The following is a 20,674-nucleotide window of genomic DNA, read 5'->3' on the forward strand; positions in this document are numbered from 1 at the left end:
TGGAATTCACTGCCATGTGTCCAGAACTAAGAACAGTTCTTGCTCTATGGTAGCTAATCACTACTGATGAATTAATGAAACAGACTGATCATTTGGTTTGCATCTGAGAAGGGGAAATAGACTACCAAGAGGAATAAGAGTTCTTAACTATCTATGCTGCCTCTTCTAAAATTCATATGCTCTCAAGACTACAATCTACTCCCAGACCACTGTCCCGAGTTCTAAACTTTCATGTGAAACTGTTTACAGGATACATATAACCAAATGTCTCAGGGCTCCTTAACCCCAAAGTACCCTACATGAAATACATAATCTTCCCCTCAGAGTCTACTCTACCCTGCAGGTAATATGACCACCATTTGCAGCTTCTGAAATAAGGAAAAAGGAAGCCATTTAGCTCATGTAATTGAATTTCATCATGCTTCAAATACTACCAGAAATAACATTTTGTTTCCAAGCTCTAAAATACCAATATATAATTTGACTTTGAAGCAATGAAGTTATTGTGTATAACTTAATCTATGTAATAATCTGCAGATCTCCCACAAATAACCTTGTACCAGAGACAATGATAGACTATGTGACCTCAATTGTCATCTTTCCTCTCCACCTTCTGATGGCAGCTGGCATTTACTGAACCCTGTAATAGACACTGGTTTGGCTCTCCAGCACCTACCCTCCATGCTTTCACCAGAACCATCTGACTTGACTTTGGAAACTCCCTCCTTCCTGACTGTGCAACAACCTCATTGTTTGTGTGGAAGTCATGCTGGCTCTACAGGTTGTCTAAGCTAATTTGTATAATCCCATTTCCTGGCCAGGAGATTGGTTCAGGGGTGGGTAGGTGTCCTTGGTTTATCAAGTAGAAATGAAACCCAGGACTTCTGATCATCACTGGGGAAAAACAATACTTTACTCCCCACCCTCTACCCCACCACTTCTAAAAGGCATAAAAGAAAAACAAGTGGCCCTAAGAATCTCTACCAACCATCCTGAGATTATGAGGGGAGAGCCTGCCTGAAAATGGAAGCGAGAAGTGGGGAGGAGAGAAGCCAGGTTCTGGCCAAATCACTTGATCCTAGCTGAAGCTTTACCTGAATCCTCAACACTTTAGTCACATGGGCCAACAGATTTTCTTTTCTAGTTAAACTACTATAATGCTTTTGGCTGTGAACAAGAGAAAATTCAAAATAAAATGATACGAGCACCTAGAACATGTCAGCCATTGTACTGAGGCTATCGTCGGTGAACACAACAGAATGGTTTGTGCCCCCGTGGAAACCACAGGATAAATAATCCAGGTGTGTTGAGAATGACGAAGGGGAAAGGACAAGGTTCTGTGAGAACTGTGTATTAGAGGAACCGAGAAAAGCCCAGACTGGAGAGAATAAAAGACTAGAAGTCAGTCTGAAGAGGCAGGTGCCAGAGAGTCCTGATGACAAAAATGTAACCAAAATACAAAAGGGGGAGAGGGCCTAGACGGTTGTAGCAAAATATAAAGCTTTTGCAACCAAGAACAAAAATCTTGCTGGTATTTTCTTTTTGGTATATTAGAAATCTTTAAAAGGAATTGCCTTTAGAAAAGCATAAAATCTTTTGATTTCTAGAAAAAGTAAAGAGGAAATTAACTTTCCTTTTGGAATTCTTCTGATGTATAGACAAATACAGAAAAATCTTTAGATAACATTGTAGCATTAAACAGATATCTACCAATATCTCATTTATATTATAAATTAGCAAGCAGATATTCATTATTAGTGAAAACATAAATTCATTGCCTTTAAACTTGGCATCTGTGTGCACAGCAAGTGTTAAGTACAAGAAGAATGTGTTTATCAGCAAGTTGTTTTCCATCAAATGATAATCCTTTACCATATTCAAACCTAAACAGCTAGCATTCTCTCAAGTTAGGGGCATCTGGTCTCCTGTAAGTTGTCTGTTCCATTCCAACAAAAATAATTCATCTCAGAACTTTTTATTCAGTGCAGAACAATTCTTGGCAATCAGTTGGGCCTACATCAAAATCACTGAGACACAGTGTTATATATAACTAAATAACAGTGATATTGGAAATAAGAATTATTTCTATTTCTTATTTCTGTTATCCCAAAACTCTCAAAATATACTCCAGAATTTAGAAACCTAATGCTGATTTTAGAAGAAAATAACTTTTGTTTAAATAGCTACTATGGTGCCTGAAAGAAAAGTTTGTGGTTACATAAAACAAAACTGAAAATATTTCAAATGGATCCACATCTGTCAAGAAGTTAGGCTAATTTCATCAGAAAAATTATTTATACATTAATTACACATCTACTAGTGATTGCTATGAGTACATGGAATATGGTAGAAATTAGTTAAATAAAAGTTCCATATACTTATTTTGCAGAAACACATACTAAGGAATGTCATGTTTTAGTAGGAATCTTATGTAGAATCACCTGGTTAACCATTTTTTTATTTATTTTTTAATTTTATATACATATATATACACACATATATATATAATTATTTGGACTGTATTTCCTAGAGACAACTGGTTAACCAACAACCTTTTTCACCTCTTCCCCCAAAGCCCAAAGAGTTCAGGAGTAGGGGCAAATGTATAGAAATCTGCCCCAATTCAGAATTGGCCAATGAAGGAACTAACATCTCTCCTTCCATTTGGGTCCCTTTCACCATGCTGTTTCAGGGCTCTAGGGGTACTTGTGGCAGAGTACTCAAAGCCATAGGAAAGACAAGGTGTATCTGCTTATGGTAGATTTTACCTAAGGATTCTTTTTTTTTTTTTTTCTCATCTGGACTACTGGGAATAACCTACACAGTAAAATGAACACAAACACATTATAGAGAATGCATGGTTTGCCTGATGTTTTCCAACATGAGACTTCTTGTTCCTGTGGCAGGCCCCTTCAGGCTACTTTCTCAGACCTCTGCTCCCAGATGCCTCTGCTCTTAAGGGTCCTTCAGTTAAAAACTGATGAGTACTGCAAGTACTGCTCTGAATCATAAAATACCAGATTGAAACCCTCGTGTGATGTTCCACAAATACAGACCTTGAGGTCCCTGTGCATGAGTCCTTTACTGTGCAGAAACTCCACCGCCTCTGCGATCTGCAGGAAGATGTGCAGGCACACGCTCCTCTCTCTCTCCTCTATGGTACATCGTCCATTCATCCAGTCTTTGAGGTTTTCCTTTCTGCATAGCTGCATCTGAATGTAAAGATACACTTTCGGTGAACTGGGCTGGAGTTTTTCCGTGGTGTTTTTAGTGAGATCTAAACTCAAAGTGGTTGGTCTTGGAGGAGAAATAGACAAAGTAGCTTCAGAAGAGGATCTGCTACTGCTGTGCTTGAAAGCAGTTAGTTTATTAGCACAATGGTTGCCAATATGCAGGCGGTTAGTTTTGGGCTCTTCTTTACTGGATGCATTATCACAACCAGAATCTTCAAATACAATAGAAGAAGATGTTCTCTCCCTTGATCTTACATAAGGAGAAGCTTCAGAAGGACAGAGTTCAAAGGAGTGCCCCTCGTCATTGCCATCCATAGTACCATCTTCCACATCACAGTCTGTGAGACAACTGTCCTGGAGGTTGTACGCTGCATCCTCTGACCCACTGATGTCTCCGTGGTCCGTTCCTGAGAATTCCAGCGGAGAGAAATGACTCTCAGATGAACTTGTCTGGCCACAGGAAATCCCTACTGAAAAAGATCTGCTTCTTTGTGGTGAAGGAGCTATGATTTCAATATGTTCTTTTGTAGAGAAAGGATCCATTGTGCATATTTTAACTGACGGTGCATCCATTGGGCTAGGAGAGCTGAGTTGCCAGTCTGTGCTACAAGTGGGAGAAAGACAAACGGATGAGAATGAATATATATTGATAAAAGTATTTGACCGCACCCTTTGTTTAAAAAGTTTCAACTACAATAAAGCCAGTTAGCAGTGACAAACAACAAAACAACATACAGACTAAATAAAAACATGCTATGTGAGGTAAAGAACATCACATTCCATCTATTCTTTTTAAAAAACTTACAAGCTTAATTTTCTACATAAAACAATTGTCTGGGATTGTCATGCCAGAGTGGCGAAAGCCTTTCGTGCAAAACAAGGACAGGATTCCTCAGCAGTGATCCTGAGGCCCCTGTCCAAATTAAGACAGCCCTGAGACAGGGGCCACTTCATTTGGTCCTTCCATGGTTTCGCTATTGGTTGCGTCTATAATAAGCATCACTTTAACAGGGTACCTCACTTGGATCTCATGCTACTTAGATACCTGTAGACAGGAGCTTAATCCAGTTATTTACTCCACACATGCTTCTTTTTGTTTTCCTTTAGTAGTTTTATTTGTTTGTTTGTTTTTGAGACAGAGTCTCACTCTGTAGCCTGGGCTAGAGTGCTGTGGAGTCAGCCTATCTCACAGCAACCTCAAACTCCTGGGCTCAAGCAGTCCTCCTGCCTCAGCCTCCTGAGTAGCTGGGACTACAGGCATGAGACACCATGACCAGCTAATTTTTTCTATTTTTAGTAGAGATGGGGTCTTGCTCTTTCCTTCAGTAGTTTTTAAAGGTACTTCCTTCCTATAGCACACCATAGTTAATATGGGAAATGTTTTCAGACTACCTACATTTATGTATTTTTAAATGTAAATAGTTTAAAATAACTTAAAAGGGAGTTGTAAATTTTTAACTGCTAAGAGAAGAACTAAATAAAAATTTTTTTAAAAGAACAGAGACAAAGAGAAGCAGATAATACCTGATAATGAGAAAAGTCACTATAAAATACAGCTTAATCATAATTCATTGAACCCTATTTTTAAAAAGTTTAAAAATTATATTTCTAAAAACTAAATCAGAATTTCACTTAGCAAGTGGCTAGAGAATTTTCTAAAACATGACATAGAAACAGAACTCTGCTGTTTTTTCTTTAAAAAAAATCCCTAAATCCAGCCTGTGTGGTAGCTCACGCCTGTAATCCTAGCACTCTGGGAGGCCAAGGTGGGCAGATCACTCAAGGTCAGGAGTTCGAAACCAGCCTGAGCAAGAGTGAGACCCCGTCTCTACTAAAAATAGAAAGTAATTAATTGGCCAACAAAAAATATATAGAAAAAATTAGCTGGGCATGATAGCTCATGCCTGTAGTCCCAGCTACTCAGGAGGCTGAGGCAGAAGGATTGCTTGAGCCCAGGAGTTTGAGGTTGCTGTGAGCTAGGCTGACGCCATGGTACTCTAGCCCTGGCAACAGAGTGAGGCTCTGTCTCAAAAAATAAATAAATAAATAAATCCCTAAATTTATAGAAATGATATTGTGTTCACATAAGCAAAAACTAGCCTAAAAGAAAATATTAATTTTTAAGTCTATGTCTAAAAAAGTTACCTTTCATCTTTCAGCCAAATTTCATCCATCTTTTCTTGCCACTTCTCTGGTGGTGCTTCCAGCCAGGCATTGAAATATCTAACAATCCCTGGGTGTTCCAGCTTGGCTAAGGCTTTCACTTCTCGCATTACCTTCTCTCGAGCCAATTCCCTGAAAGAGAGAAAACAAGTATTTAAGGTGATGGATATCCCGATTACTTTGATTTGATCTTTACAAATTATATGAATGTATTAAATTATCACACGACCCCCAAAATATGTTACATCTATTATGTCTCTTTTTTCTCCCTTTATCTCATGCTGTTAAAGGGAATATATATTTATTATGTATCCAAAAAAATTAAAAATTAAAAAAGAAAATTAGCCGGGAAAAAAAGAGAAGAACAAACAAGATGACACTGAAGGTTGTTTTATATCTGAGGAAATACTCAGATCCAATAGTGAAAACAGAAAAATGATAAAATAGAATTCTCCGTTGAATCTAAAGTTAGGAACAGAAGAGTTAGCATAGGTATAATTCTAAAAAGCCATATAGTAAGCCACATGCATTTGAAAAAATATATATATTTTAATATTTTTCCTTCTTGGGCTGTTCTTGGGTACATATTACAACCTCAACCTTTGACAGCTTTTCTTTTTTTTTTTTTTTTTTTGAGACAGAGTCTCGCTTTGTTGCCCAGGCTAGAGTGAGTGCCGTGGCGTCAGCCTAGCTCACAGCAACCTCAAACTCCTGGGCTCGAGTGATCCTTCTGCCTCAGCCTCCCGGGTAGCTGGGACTACAGGCATGCGCCACCATGCCCGGCTAATTTTTTCTATATATATCACTTGGCCAATTAATTTCTTTCTATTTATAGTAGAGACGGGGTCTCGCTCTTGCTCAGGCTGGTTTTGAACTCCTGACCTTGAGCAATCCGCCCGCCTCGGCCTCCCAAGAGCTAGGATTACAGGCGTGAGCCACAGCGCCCGGCCCGACAGCTTTTCTTTTCGGTTTTTTTTTTTTTGAAATAAGTGCTACAAGTACATATTGCTCATTCAAATAAAGCTTTCTTGGCTGACTAAAAAGGAATCACCACAGACTCTTAAAGATTATTGCTTACCATTTGTTTTCAGTAGGAGGACAAATAGGTATGAATGACTTAAGAGAAGACAGTTTAGCATCCCAGCTCAGGGGGACAGAGAAAGACCACCCCAAAGGGTACATATTATAACCCCAATTTTTGACAGCTTTTCCTTACTTTTCTTTCTTTCTTTTTTTTTTTTTGAGACAGAGTCTCACTCTTGTTGCCCTGGCTAGAGTGCCATGGCGTCAGCCTCACTCACAGCAACCTCAAACTCCTGGGCTCAAGCAATCCTCCTGCCTCAGCCTCCCGAGTAGCTGGGACTACAGGCATGACCCACCATGCCCAGCTAATTTTTTCTATATATTTTTAGTTGGCCAATTAATTACTTTCTATTTTTAGTAGAGATGGGGTCTTGCTCTTGCTCAGGCTGGTCTCAAACTCCTGAGCTCAAATTATCCACCCGCCTCGACCTCCCAGAGTGCTAGGATTACAGGCATGAGCCACTGCACCCAGCCTTGACAGCTTTTCTAATGGATCTAATCCCACACTTCTAGGGACCCCATGATCAATTTAAACAACAGAACAGCCCAAGAATATCAGCTACTCTGATTTTTTCCCTCTGTTTTGCTGTTGTTCATGTTCCCCACTCTCCTAATCTAAGTATCTTGGTACATTTTTTAATTCTCCAACATCTCGATCCCCACATTCATCCCCACCAAATCCAATCAGTCCTCCTTTTCAATACCTACACTCATTCCTTATCTTAATACTCAACTGTTGCCAAAAAATCTCCTACAGAACAATCCAGCCTCCTATCCTTTCCTTGTATCAGCCATCTACGCATTGCTACCACAGTCATCTCCACTTGTCAGTCACTTGTCTACTCACAGACCCAACTGTCTACAGGATAAAATCTCAACTTCTTTGCTTGGCATTTAAGGTGGTATGACCAATTTTTTCCATCCTCTCTTCCACATGCCCCTGTTATCCTTTGCTCCACCCATTCCAGAACATTTAACATTTTCCACATCATCTCTACATATTTGCTGACAGCCTTTGCCATCCAGCTTTTGCCTCCCCTACACATTTGTCTACTGAGGGCAAGGCTACTCTTGAGGACCCAGAGCAAATGTCACCATGTCCACAAAGCTTGATTTCCTTTCCATTACACCTGCTGCTTCTTCATGAGATACTAAGATAAGGCACGGGCAACAATCTTTCTAGCGTTGTAATTATTTGAGTATATATACAAAAGCACCAAAAAATTACAGGCTTCTTGAGGGCAGAAACCTTAATTTTCATAGCCTTTGTGGTATCTGGCACACATGAATATTTAGACTACTCAGAAGTTTTTTACCAAAAGAAAAAACTTAGCTTCACAGTACCCAGACCATCAAATTCCTGCGTCCCTGTAAACTGTAACTTTCCTGAGACCTGGTAGAGTTAAAAAAAGAAAAAATGTAACTACCAAATATGAGTACAGCATAGCAATTAGTGCACATTTAATCACAAATCAACAAGAGCCTTCCACATAAATGGAAAAAGAAAGTATTGCGGAAAGCCTATGATCTTAAGCATCACACTGTTCTGAGCCAAAAATTACACTTCTAGGAATCTATCCTAAGGAAATAGATGTGGTAAAAAATTTAAATAAAAGATGAACACTGCAAAGTTATTTCTATTCTCAAAAAATCAGAAACCAAATTAATAAGAAATGATTAAACCAAATATGGCACATGTATTAAATGGACTATTACCAAGTCATAAAATGCTTTGAATGTATTTTAGTGTTTGAATGAAATTTTCTTAATAGCATGGAAAATGCTGAGGATACAATGAGGGAAGCAACAGATAAAACTGTACAGCATTGGCAACTATGCTACCAATTAGGTAAATTTATGACCAGAGGAAAAAAATAAAATAAAAAGGAAATACTTTGAAGTGTTAATAGTGGTTATTACTGGGTAGAGAAAATATAATTCAAATGTCTTTTATTTTAATACTTTTCCTGATTTAACACAATAAATACAGATTATTTTTAAATGCTGTGATTTATTAATATGAAAGTTTATTATAAGTCACTAGGGCAAAGTCTTGAGTTGTTAAGAATCAAAACAAGGGCAAATTTTTAAAGTAGATATAAAGCAATCTATACAGATCACAAATTTTAGACAGCTAGTTATCTTGTAGCACTTAGAACCAAAGACTTGGATGGTCAGAAACTATGTTTTTTATAGTGTCTATGGAGTATAGCAAGAGAGACATTCTGCCCATGAAATTAGGTTATACAGTGTTAAATCCAAGTTTACTGAAAGTACCATCCATTACCTATTGGGGAGACGGATCCTCTTGATAGCATAATTGCAGTCGTCTACCTTGTTTCTAGCTTCAAAGACAACTCCAAAGCCGCCGCGACCCATGCATTGAATTGGTTCAAAATCTGTTAGATATCTAAAAAAAAATAAATACATTTTTTAAAAGTTTATAATAGTTTAAATTTTGTCATAAGGTAAAAATCGGTTCAACCTAACATTATGATACCTAAAAATGTATAAACTCAGTAAGCTCATGGAACTCATTTTAATTAAGAGTAGTATCATTTGAATTCTAACAACATTCTTAGTTCTTCTGCTTATATAATATAAATAAAGCAAATACATTTCTATAAGTTTCTTAGGAAAATTAAAAACAAAAAAGCTTTGTCTACTTGGGAATCACTTGTTAGTCACTGGTTATGACAGCAACTGATGTGTACTATCCAATACTTCCTATCATCTACCAAAATATCATATTCTTAATTCTCTAACTTGTTCCTTTTTTGGTATTTAATACTTGTTTAGAAAATGCATTTTAATCTTATCCCATTGCCTGTAAAATTTGTGAAAACAATTTAACCAATCCTATTACACTCAAGTACTTTTTTGGCCATAAACCTTCCTAGGAACCAAAGCTGACACCGGCTAGGCTGCATCACTGGTCTGTGCTCACCACTGAAGGTATTCAGTCAGACACAAGCCAACTCACCATCTGTCACTCACAATGGGGCCTCCACCTTGCGGCCTGTTTCTCCCTTTAGTGCCTGACCTCGCTGACCTGCACTGTACATTGCAGTCAATTTGCACCCTGCTCTCTCACAACTTCAAGCTTCTGCTATTTGCTCTACTGGGACAGCCTTCCTCTTTGCACTTAAAAAACCCTATTCTTCCTTTATTCTGCTCATCTTACCACCTCTGTAAAGCTTTCTTAGACCCCACAGCATTGTGCACATAAGACTTCAAAATATTTAGACTTAATATTTCTCAGTTATTTGGTTTCCTTGTCCCACCACCACTGTATTGTGGGGGCCATAAATGCAGGAAGGAAAGCATTCTTGTTTCTCTTTGTGTTTCCAAAACTTGGGCACTACCTGGCAAATTGAAGGTCTAACAAATGTCTTTGAATAAATGCATGAATTAATAAATGAATAAATTAGATGTTTGGTGTCCCTTATAAGAGTAAGTTAATTACTTTATGACTTACACACTTATATTAATTAAGTAGTTGCCTCAGCTGGTTAGAGCATGGAGTTAAGGAGGAGAAGCAATAGATCCCAACCCTCCATGGGCCAATTACCTACAGAGTAATAATCTGTATTCCTAAAAATAGCTAGTTCAGGGACCTCAGTACAAATGCATCTCCTCAAATGCAAATGGTCACAAAGTTCAGGTCCTACTCCTGGAAATGCTAGTTGAATTATCTTTCTATATTAAGAAAACCATCTATATAAAAATGGATATATCTTCTAAAAAGAGTTTATATATGATCATAGACCCTATGAATATGAGTATCGTCTTGCCTAAGTTCCCAGCTGATAAATGACCAAGTGGAGATTTTAACTCATGGTTGAATCCAGAGTTCGTGCTCTTAATAGTGCCTCGGACATAGTAGCTACTAAAAATTAGTTATTATTATTATTACTATTGAACTCTTGTAACAAAAACACCCAACAGCTGTACTCTTCATATTGAATAAAATTAAAGAAAATTGATTCAAGTTTAATTCAATTTTGAGTATATTATTCTAATTCTCTTAACAACAGCCTGGCAACTATATCTTCATTTATGATACTCCATTTACTCTACCTCCCACCCCATCTCTACCTAACTCTTACAATTTAAGATTCGATTCAAATGTGACTTCATTTATGATGCCCTCCTAGATCATCACAACCAGATTTAATCATTTAGTTCACGGCTTTTTTCTTATATGTTTATGTTTTTCTCAGTATTATCTTTCCCAAAGACTTCCAGGATAGGCCCAGTCTTTTTATTCCTCCCAAAGCCTAAAATACTATTCTGCACACAGCTGTTGAGAATAAATGTTGAATGAACAGTGAATGACTTCAGTATTGGATTACCTCGTAGGAGTTGCTGGATCCCTTGTTGTTTCCCTCTGTCTCCCTGATAGCCACTGACGTATTAGTGTCTTTATTAGCCAGGATAAAGTAGCCCTTACTATTTGTTAGACATCTAGTAAATTTTGCTTTATTTATGGAATTCTCTGGTTTTAACTGTTCCTCATCACCCTGAAACATCTGGCTTGACAGAATAGTAGAAGGCCTTTTGAAGACTCAGTTAGAGCACCAGTAGGTGACAAATATATTGGAGGGCTAGGGCAAAGTTCTCCAGAAAGATATATATGCTCTGAATTAGTGTCTAATATATGGCATCATTGCTTTCATAGCCAGGATTCACAGGTCCAGGAATCAAGGGATGAAAATGGGAGTGACACTGCTCTCCATTAGTTCTAGTGACCCACTAGCAAAATTTTTGCTTGCTGTTCCTATGACCTTATGTTCTGCTGGCCTAGAGGTCTTAGTTCCAGAAGAAGGAATATTTCTACCAGGAGATACAAAAGTGATTCCACTGAATTGGAAGTTAAGACTGCTGCCCAGCACTTTAAACTTCTCATGCTTCTGAACCAACAGGCAAAGAAGAGAGTTACTTTTTAGCTGGGTGACTAATCCTGATGACCAAGGGGAAACTGGACTGAGGCTCCACAGTGGAGGTAAGAAAGAGTAGGTCTGGAATATAAAAGATCCCTTAGGATGACTCTTAGTATTATTATACCCTGTAATTAAGGTCAATGGAAAACTACGACAATCCAGTCCAGGCAGGACAACCAATGGCCCAGACCCTTCAGGATTGAAGGTTTGAGTCATCCCACCATATAAAGAACTACAACCAGCTGATGTGTTCTCTGAAGGCAAAGAAAAAATGGAATGAGTAGGGAAAGAATGTAGTTATAAACACCAGCTGTGGCCATATGACCAGTTATAAAAATGAGGACGGTCATGAATACTTCCTACTTATTTTACAGTGAATACGTTTATGTGTGTATCTATTATCTATACAGAATTTTTTTTTTTGAGACAGTCTTGCTCTATCACCCAGGCTAGAGTGCCATGGTGTCCTCATAGCTCACAGCAACCTCAAATCCCTAGGCTCAAGTGATCCTCCTGCCTCAGCCTCCCGAGTAGTTGGGACTACAGGCGTGTGCCACAACACCTGGCTAATTTTTTTCTTTGTAGAGATGGGGTCTCACTCTTGCTCAGGCTGGTCTCAAACTCCTCTGACCTCAAGCAATCCTCCCATCTCAGTCTCCTAGAGTGCTAGGATTACAGGCATGAGCCACCATACCCGGACTTATATAAAAACCGATAGAGCAAATCTTTGTTTTCTTCCCTCTCTTATTCCTTATCATATAACATAAGATGCATTGACTTTATATCATAGTATTTAAGTATTGTTAATTTTTTTTATCACAGTATTTAAGTTACAGGATATAAAGGATAAGGGTAGACATTGTTCAAGAACTTTATCTCCTCTTCTGGGGATGGGGTGAGTGTAGCATTTTTAATTGTACGAAGAATAGTTGGGTCATGTTAGGCAGAATTATGACCTGTTATTACCTTTATTTGGAGATTAAATATGGTTTAAAAAGATGCATATGGGTGCCAACCTGATAAGGAGTGGACTTGTGATGGTTAATTTTATATGTTAACTTCACTGGGCTATAGGGTACCCAGACATTTTATTCTGATTGTGTCTGTGAGGGTGTTTTGGGATGAGATTAACACTGGAATTGGTAGACTGAGTAAAGCAGATTGCCCACCTTAATGTGGCCCTTATCCAATCACAGCTGAAAGCCTAAATAGGAAAGGCTGACACCTCATCTCCAATCCCCTCACCACTAGAAAGTAGAAATCCTCCTGCCTGCCTTGAGTTGGGACATTGGTCTTTTTGTGCCTTTAGACTTGAACTAAAATTATCAGCTCTTCTTGGGTCTTCAGCCTTTGGACTAGAATTTACACCATTTACTCCCCTGGTTCTCAGGCCTTTGTACTCAGACTAGAAGTACACTATTAGCTCTCTTGGGTCTCCAGCTGGCTGACTGCAGGTCTTGGGGCTTCTAAATCTCTATGATTGCATGAGCCAATTTCTTATAATAAATCTCATATATATATATACATACCTTGTTTCCATTTCTCTGGAGAGCCCTGACTAATACACACCACACATTTACTTTTTTCAATCTTTTTTGTCAAAAAACCATTACCCTAGATATGAAGCAGTAAAGTTCCATGTCTTTTCCTTGTCCCTGTATCTCTAAAATAATAATAAATATGCTACCAAGACAAAAGTAAAAGTAGCTATACTCCATGTAATATGAAAATAAACCATTTATAATACCATTTTCTGCACTACAAGTCATCAAAGGTAATATTTTATACCTGAGAGATTGCCAACAGTTTCTCTATTTTCATTTTACTTTCAAATTATTTGAACTGCCTACTTTTAGCTAACCCATTTCCCTCTTCTGCTTTTAAAAATGATCTTTTCTATTGGTGTTTTTTCCCATATTTCTACTTTCTATTCCAGACAGAACAAAAACTGAAATAACTGAGGATTAAGAAACATGTGGAGATTTATATCATACTCTAATAAACATAATTATTATTTGATACTATTGATGTCAATCCCATTTAGGATCTAATAGATCCTAAATAGCTAAGTTACCTGATAAGAACTTAATTTGGTATTGAATTTCTTAACTCGTATAACACTCTATTTTTATCCCTCTTAGGGTATATACCACTTTTAATAAATTTAAGTTACTTGAGGGTTAAGTGTATGTTTTATTTATCTAGATAGCCATACATCAAAAAAAAAAAAAAAACAGGTAAACAAGATCTTGGTTTAGATGTCACCTCTTCTTTGATTCAAATGGTTACCATCAGAAGCTGTAACACATATTTATATTTTATAGGACTCTTACCGTGATACATATCCTGAGTTTTTTATGTCATTCCAGCTACTGTCATTGGCTTCACCACTTGCAGAATCATATTTATTTTCAGTTTGACACTGAGTTTCAGACTCCTTCCTTTGCTGATAAGGTGGAAAAACAAAATCACTACCAGTACAGAGCTGAACTGAAGTTAGCTAACAATCTTAGGCTATAAAATAACATAGAAAAATAAGTAGTATTGAGAAAAATAAAAGTATTATAAAAACACAAAATAAAGAATTTTGCTTTATTAAAGAAATAGAGTTTATCTTCCTATTGCCATCCCTCTAATCTTTGAGGGGATTTTGTTTCTTTATAATGTCGGTATGTTATACATACAGTATTATACATAACTATACATAACGAGAAAGACAGTACACACAGATAAGTATTAATGGAAACCTCTGGGCAAGATTAGAGTCACTTTTTCCCTACCAACTTTGTAGATGCTTTAAAAATGCTTTCGATAATAGGAAATTAAATTTGTTAACATCTCATTTGCAATGTCTCTTCACCAACATCCCCTAAAAGATTTTCCAGAGAATATTAATAATTGTTATGGTCAAATGAGGTATTCTGGGTCATCTGTTTAGTCATTGATTCTTTCACTAAATCTTTACTGAGCTCTGATTATGTGTCAGGCACTCTGTAAGGCACTGGGAAGATGGCAGTAAATAACATAGACTGGTCCTTGTCCTTAAGAATGTATAGTATGGTGGCAGAGAGAGAAATTAGGAATGACCTAGTATATACTTTAGTAAGGGGAGTACAGGATGTTCTAAGATATAGCAGGGAATCTAACTCAGAAACAGGAGGTTAAGGAAGACTCCCAGAGGACATGACAACTAATTTCAAATTAAAAGATATCAAGCAGTTAAGCACATGAGAGGAAAGGGACAGGAGGTGGGGAACTCGGTTCAGAGGCAAGGTCAGAGGGATGAGTGCTTTCAGGCTCAGCAACAGGGTGACTTACACAGGAAGAGCTGAAAGAAGCTCAATGAATTCTGGGGAGGGGGAGGAAGGGATTAGGGTTAACAGTGAAGGATGGGTCATGAGCAGGCAGGGTACAAATCATTCAGAACCTTGCATGTTCTAAAAGGTTGGATGTTAGCCCAACCACAATACAGAGTTAGCTATTAAAAGTTTTTAAGTCAGGAAATGCAGCTACAGCTAGGGTGTGGAGAATGGATTGGAGACAGCCTGAGGAATAGGGGCAGGAGACCAGTTAGAAGCTACTTTAACAACTCAAGAGAGGTGTGATGGAGTTTGTGCTAGGGAAACAAAAAATTGAGATGTAGAGATGATAAATGTGAAGATACTTAGGATGAAGATGTTAACAGAACTTGGTCTGACTAGGGAGAGAAGAATGATTTCTGGCTTTGGTGACTGAGTATGGCAGTACATTCCATTGAGAGAGAAAAATGCCAGTGGAACAGGCTAGGGAAGGAAATAGGAGTGGAAACAAGGGCAGTTTGGAGATATGGCTCATTTGAGGTTCCTGCATAGCACCTACTAGATAGTGGGCCCAGAGAAACAGATTTGGGAACCATTAGTATATAAGATGATTGGAGCTGGGAAAGTAGGAAAGACCATCCAAGAAGAGTTTGTGGGATGGATAAAGAGTGAGCCCTGAGGAACACCGTTGTTATCGGGAAAGGCTGAGGAAGATGAGGTCCTGAGGCATTCATACCACACCCAAGAAGGAGACCAGGAGAGCGTGGTGTCAAGGAAGCCAGCTAAGAAAGGTCAAAGAGAGGTGTCTGACAGTGTCAAATATAGAGAGGTTCGGTTAGATAAGAACTGGAAACTGTCCATTACACTTAACAAAAGGAAGATCATTGAAAAGTTTGGCAAAAGCAGCTTCAGTGGACTGGTAGGAGTGAAAGCCAGACTGTAATGGATTGAGTAGTGAACTGGAGGTGAGGAAGTGGAAACGAGTGTAAGCAACAATGATTTCATGGTAAAACTGAAGTACATTTAACCCTCTACACACACACTGTACACACAAGTTTTCTATACTTCCAACCCTTTGAAATATATTAGATTCTAAAAAATGTCTTACTCTATGAGGATGAGGATGGAAAAGTCTGCGCACAATAAAAGTTGTTGCTACGATACAAAACAAAATCGTTCCAACTATTTCTTTCCACCAGTGCAAGAGGAGAACAGGATCCTTTTTGCGGATATTCTTGTTGTAATTTGGGTTGTCGAGGAATCTGACAGTGATCTGTGTGCTCCGTTTGTTCCTTTCCCTCTTGTAGTATGGTAGATAATACCCATTATCTTCAAAAAACAGACATTAAAAGGTTTTTTAAAAAGATAAACCAAAATAGGCCCATCTTTAATTGCTAAAAATTACCTATTTTCTTATATAATGCTAATTCCTAAGTTTTAGCTCCTTTTTTAAAAAAACACATTTCAAACACCTTCATTTGCCTTATTTTTTTCTTAAATATAGAAATTTTCTTTTATTCCATAAGCATTTTACATTTTCTTTACATTAAATAATAAGACTAGGAAAAAAATCATAAAGGCCACCCCATTCATGACTTCATTAATAGTTCAATTCTTTAAATACAAGAATTAGTACCCAATCTTCCTTCAAGATATTTTAAGCTTTCCTTTTACTTGGTATCAAGAACATACCAAATTTTACCAGTAATCATTCTTCATAAGATGAAAGAAAAACATCCCATCATGCTCTTTGGTTCAGTTTGGGCTATCAAAATGAGTTTGTCCCAGAAAAGAACCTGTCTTTTTTTGTCTTCTGTTTTGCACTACATGGGCAGACAACACAAATCTCTCTTATCAAATCTCTCTTTTTTGATCAATGTCAGATAAAGGCTGCTGTTTCTAGTTCAGAGCCTTCTGTTTCTATATTAATTTAAGTTGTAGAGTAATTTTCTAGTTCTAGCATCTAGGGTAACTGATAGGGAATCTATGTTTTTGTTAGATGCAGATTTGAGGACTTAACTGTTTAAGACTTTAACATCTCAATATATCCTAATTTTAAAAAACTGCTGTTTACTACACAGGAATGCATTCATGTCAAATTTCACCTGTTCTTAACTTTTATACTAATTTCCCTTGTCTTAGGACAAAATTAAAATAACCTCACTTAAAAAATTTTTTTTTCTTTTTTCTCTTTGCTATTTTTTTTTTTTTTTTTTTTTGAGACAGAGTCTCACTTTGTTGCCTAGCCTAGAGTGAGTGCCATGGTGTCAGCCTAGCTCATAGCAACCTCAAACTCCTGGGCTCAAGCAATCCTTCTGCCTCAGCCTGGGCAGAGGCAGAGTAGCTAGGACTACAGGCATGCGCCACCATGCCCGGCTAATTTTTTCTATATATATTAGTTGGCCAATTAATTTCTTTCTATTTATAGTAGAGACAGGGTCTTGCTCTTGCTCAGGTTGGTTTTGAACTCCTGACCTCCAGCAATCTGCCCGCCTCAGCCTCCCAGAGTGCTAGGATTACAGGCATGAGCCACCATGCCCGGCCTCTTTGCTATTTTTTTGCACTTTCATTTTTTAGTGCCAATTAGATGACAAAACATCTCATTTTACAGTATTTTCATGTAGCTTTATGGGAAACACCTGTTTTCTTCATTATACAGGCTATTATATAATATATAGGCTGATAAATGAGAGCTAATAACAAGAACTAATGTTAACTGACACTTACTATATGCCAGGTACAGTGTTAATTGAAACTTTACATGCATTATTTCATTTACACCTCAAAACAACCCAATCGACAGATATTAGAATTATCATCCTTATTTTATCAGATCAAGGAATTGAGACACAGAGAAGTAGGGTGTGCCCAACCTAGTACATGGCACAACTGGGATTGGAACCCTGGCAATCTGACTTGAGTTTTTATGTTTGTCCATCATTCACAATATTGCCTCCCAAGATGTTTTATTTTCTATACTCCAATCACCTTTCCTTCATTTGAATTCTATTAATTTCAAATAAATAAATAAATAAAATGCACTATTTTTTTAAGCCAGGAATAATCACACTTACCATATGGGTACTGCAAGATTGAAAGTGCACCATTACTGTATTCTTCATGGGAAAACTTATCATTACTAAGACATTTGTCAAATTCATCAGACCCTACCAAGATAGGGGTTCTGGAAGGAGAATCTAAAAGAAAACGATAAAATCTTAACTGTTATGTCTTTAATAAAAATGCATGTTCTCATTCCTTGAATAAACTGATAGTCAACCATAGTCCAGTTCAAACATGTAAGTCAAACAAATGACCCAAAGTTCTTGCCTTTGAAAAGCAAGCAATATTACAGAGAAGATGAATCATTTAAACAAGCAATTAAAATATGACATGAAATGCGTAGTTAAAAACACATACAAGGTACAGAAAGATAATTAAAGAAGTACATGGCCCAGTATTTGATTTCAATTAATGCATGTGTCTCAAAGAATATGATATAACCAGATAATTTTTATGTAAATATTAAATATGGTAAGAGCTAAATGTTACTCTGGAATGGTCAGTGAATGGTTAAGAGTTTTTCTAAGTTCTATAGATATTTTATTAACGTTTAATTTTATAGAAACAACTGCTGCTTCCAAAAAATAATGCTGTAAATAATAATTCATTATTAACATCTGAAATACCTTCATGGTTTATCAGTAAAATTTAAAGCATATAATACTTCCTATCTCTGCAATATTCAAAACTAGGGCAAACACAGTCAGGATTAGGTCTCTGAATACTTTAACAATATTTATAAAAGTTTATGGTTCACTTACGAATTAAGGGTTTCCATTTGATTGTTGGCAAAGGAATAATTGCATTTTCACTATTGACAGATTCCAAAGCCTTCGGACTTGTAGGAAACTTTTCCGAAATTCTGACTGATGACTGCAGATACAGCTGGCCTCTATACATTCCTGAATCAACCAGAATTATGCCATGTCAATTATGTCAATTATGCAATTTCTTTAAAAAGGTTTTTTTATTTATTAAAATTAGATTAATTCCAGTTATTTCTTCATGTGCTACTTAGCTCTTTTCAAAGAAGAAACATGCCTAAAGCACTCAAAAATAAACTCAATGGTTATTCAACAAAAATAGGGAGGAAAAGTTACACACAAGGTCCCTATGATTCATCTCATAAATAGCACATTTTTAATAATTGCAGGAAAATTATTCCAATAGAAAAACTGAAAGATAGAAAGTCATTATACTGTCATGAAACAAATAACTCAGATGAAGTAACTCTTTTTTTTAAATTTAAAAAAATTTTTAATATGAAGCTGTGGGTGGTTGTAAGGAGGGGTGTTCAGTTGCCTTGTTTGTTTTTGTTGAGACAGAGTCATCTCTGCCACCCTGGGTAGAGTGTAGTGGTGTCACTGTAGCTCACTGCAACCTCCAACTCCTCGGCTCTAAGTGATTCTTCTGCCTCAGCCTCCCAGGTAGCTGGGACTACAGGCGCATGCCACCATGCCCACCTGGGTTTTTTTCTTTCTTTTTGGTAGAGACAGGGTCTCACTCTTGTTCAGGCTGGTCTCAAAACTCCTGAACTCAAGCAATCCTCCTGCCTCAGGCTCCCTGAATGCTAGGATTATAGGCATGAGTCATCATGTCCAGCAGAAATAACTTTCCCCTTAAAGAAAGTTACCTAAACACTTACAATACTAGAAATATTGCTAACAACTGAGTTAAGTACTATCGTAACACACTTATGATATGTTATTTCTGCAAATTCTTTTTTTTTTTTTTGAGACAGAGTCTTGATCTGTTGCCCAGGCTAGAGTACCCTGGCGTAAGCCTAGCTCACAGCAACCTCAAACTCCTGGGCTCAAGCAATCCTTCTGCCTCAGCCTCCTGAGTAGCTGGGACTACAGGCATGTGCCACTATGCCTGGTTAATTTTTTCTATATATTTTTAGTTGTTCGGCTGATTTCTTTCTATTTTTAGTAGAGACAGGGTCTCATACTTGCTCAGGCTGGTCTTGAACTCCTGACCTTGAACAATCCTCCCGCCTCGGCCTCCCAGAGAGCTAGGATTACAGGCATGAGCCACCACGCCCAGCCTATTTCTGCAAATTCTTGCTTTTCATTCAGACTGATAGGTGGGTGGTGCATTGATGGAGCTTACAGAATTTTATGAGTATTTGATGACCCAAACTAGTTCACATAATTAGACTCAAGAGTTTTCAAAATGTATTACATATTTTTATTTTATTTTGCTTTTTAGAGATGGGAGTCTCGTTATGTTGCCCAGGCTGGTCTTGAACTCCAAGCCTCAAGTAGCTGGGATTACAGACATGAGCCATTGTGCCTTGGCTCCCCAAATTTATTATATTAAAGGTTTTCAGTCACCCAGAAGCACATCAGAATTTTGTTTTTCAGATCAGTTGTACAGATGCACAGAAAATATAATAAACCCAACATTAAAGGAGGGTACAAATTGATATGGATGAAAATACAAATACAATTGTAAATAAAAATGTAGTAAGATATAGACTTTGAGGATATACAAGTAATTTTAAACCATGCTACATAATGAGAACACTTCTAAGCCTTTCTAATATAGGTCTCAAGAAAAAGAACATGTTATAGTAATTAAAATTTTCAGCACTGAACAAATGGGAACATAGCAGGAATGGGTATCAAAGTATAATCTTAAAGGCAACCTAAATCAGAGAATGTTTTAAGGATTAGAACTACTATAGGCTGGGTGAAGTGACTCACGCCTGTAATCTTAGCACTCTGAGAGGCCGAGGTGGGTGGATCGCTTGAGCTCATGAGTTTGAGACCAGCCTGAGCAAAAGTGAGACTCCGTCTCTACTAAAAATAGAAAGATTAGTCGGGTGTCGTGGCATGTGCCTAAAGTCCCAGCTACTCAGGAGGCTGAGGCAGGAGGATCACTTGAG

At 37.5% G+C, this 20,674-nt stretch overlaps 1 protein-coding gene across 2 annotated transcripts in view; it reads right to left on the reverse strand.

Moving 5' to 3' along the window:
- Nucleotides 1–20,674, reverse strand: part of EIF2AK3 (eukaryotic translation initiation factor 2 alpha kinase 3) — a 70,098-nt gene that overhangs the window by 12,807 nt on the left and 36,617 nt on the right. Inside the window, exons 7-14 of one of the 2 annotated variants that reach the window (XM_076000962.1) lie at nucleotides 18,546–18,686; nucleotides 17,796–17,918; nucleotides 15,830–16,050; nucleotides 13,756–13,868; nucleotides 8,767–8,889; nucleotides 5,379–5,528; nucleotides 3,489–3,837; nucleotides 3,057–3,212 (exon numbers count right to left, since the gene is read on the reverse strand). In XM_076000962.1, the coding sequence (XP_075857077.1) occupies nucleotides 3,057–3,212; nucleotides 3,489–3,837; nucleotides 5,379–5,528; nucleotides 8,767–8,889; nucleotides 13,756–13,868; nucleotides 15,830–16,050; nucleotides 17,796–17,918; nucleotides 18,546–18,686 (1,376 nt within the window). Of the gene's footprint in view, nucleotides 1–3,056; nucleotides 3,838–5,378; nucleotides 5,529–8,766; nucleotides 8,890–13,755; nucleotides 13,869–15,829; nucleotides 16,051–17,795; nucleotides 17,919–18,545; nucleotides 18,687–20,674 lie in introns of both variants that reach the window. The other variant, XM_012774352.2, reaches the window with a different exon arrangement.

Source organism: Microcebus murinus, chromosome 3 (assembly GCF_040939455.1).
Source record: "Microcebus murinus isolate Inina chromosome 3, M.murinus_Inina_mat1.0, whole genome shotgun sequence".
Taxonomy (NCBI): domain Eukaryota; kingdom Metazoa; phylum Chordata; class Mammalia; order Primates; family Cheirogaleidae; genus Microcebus; species Microcebus murinus.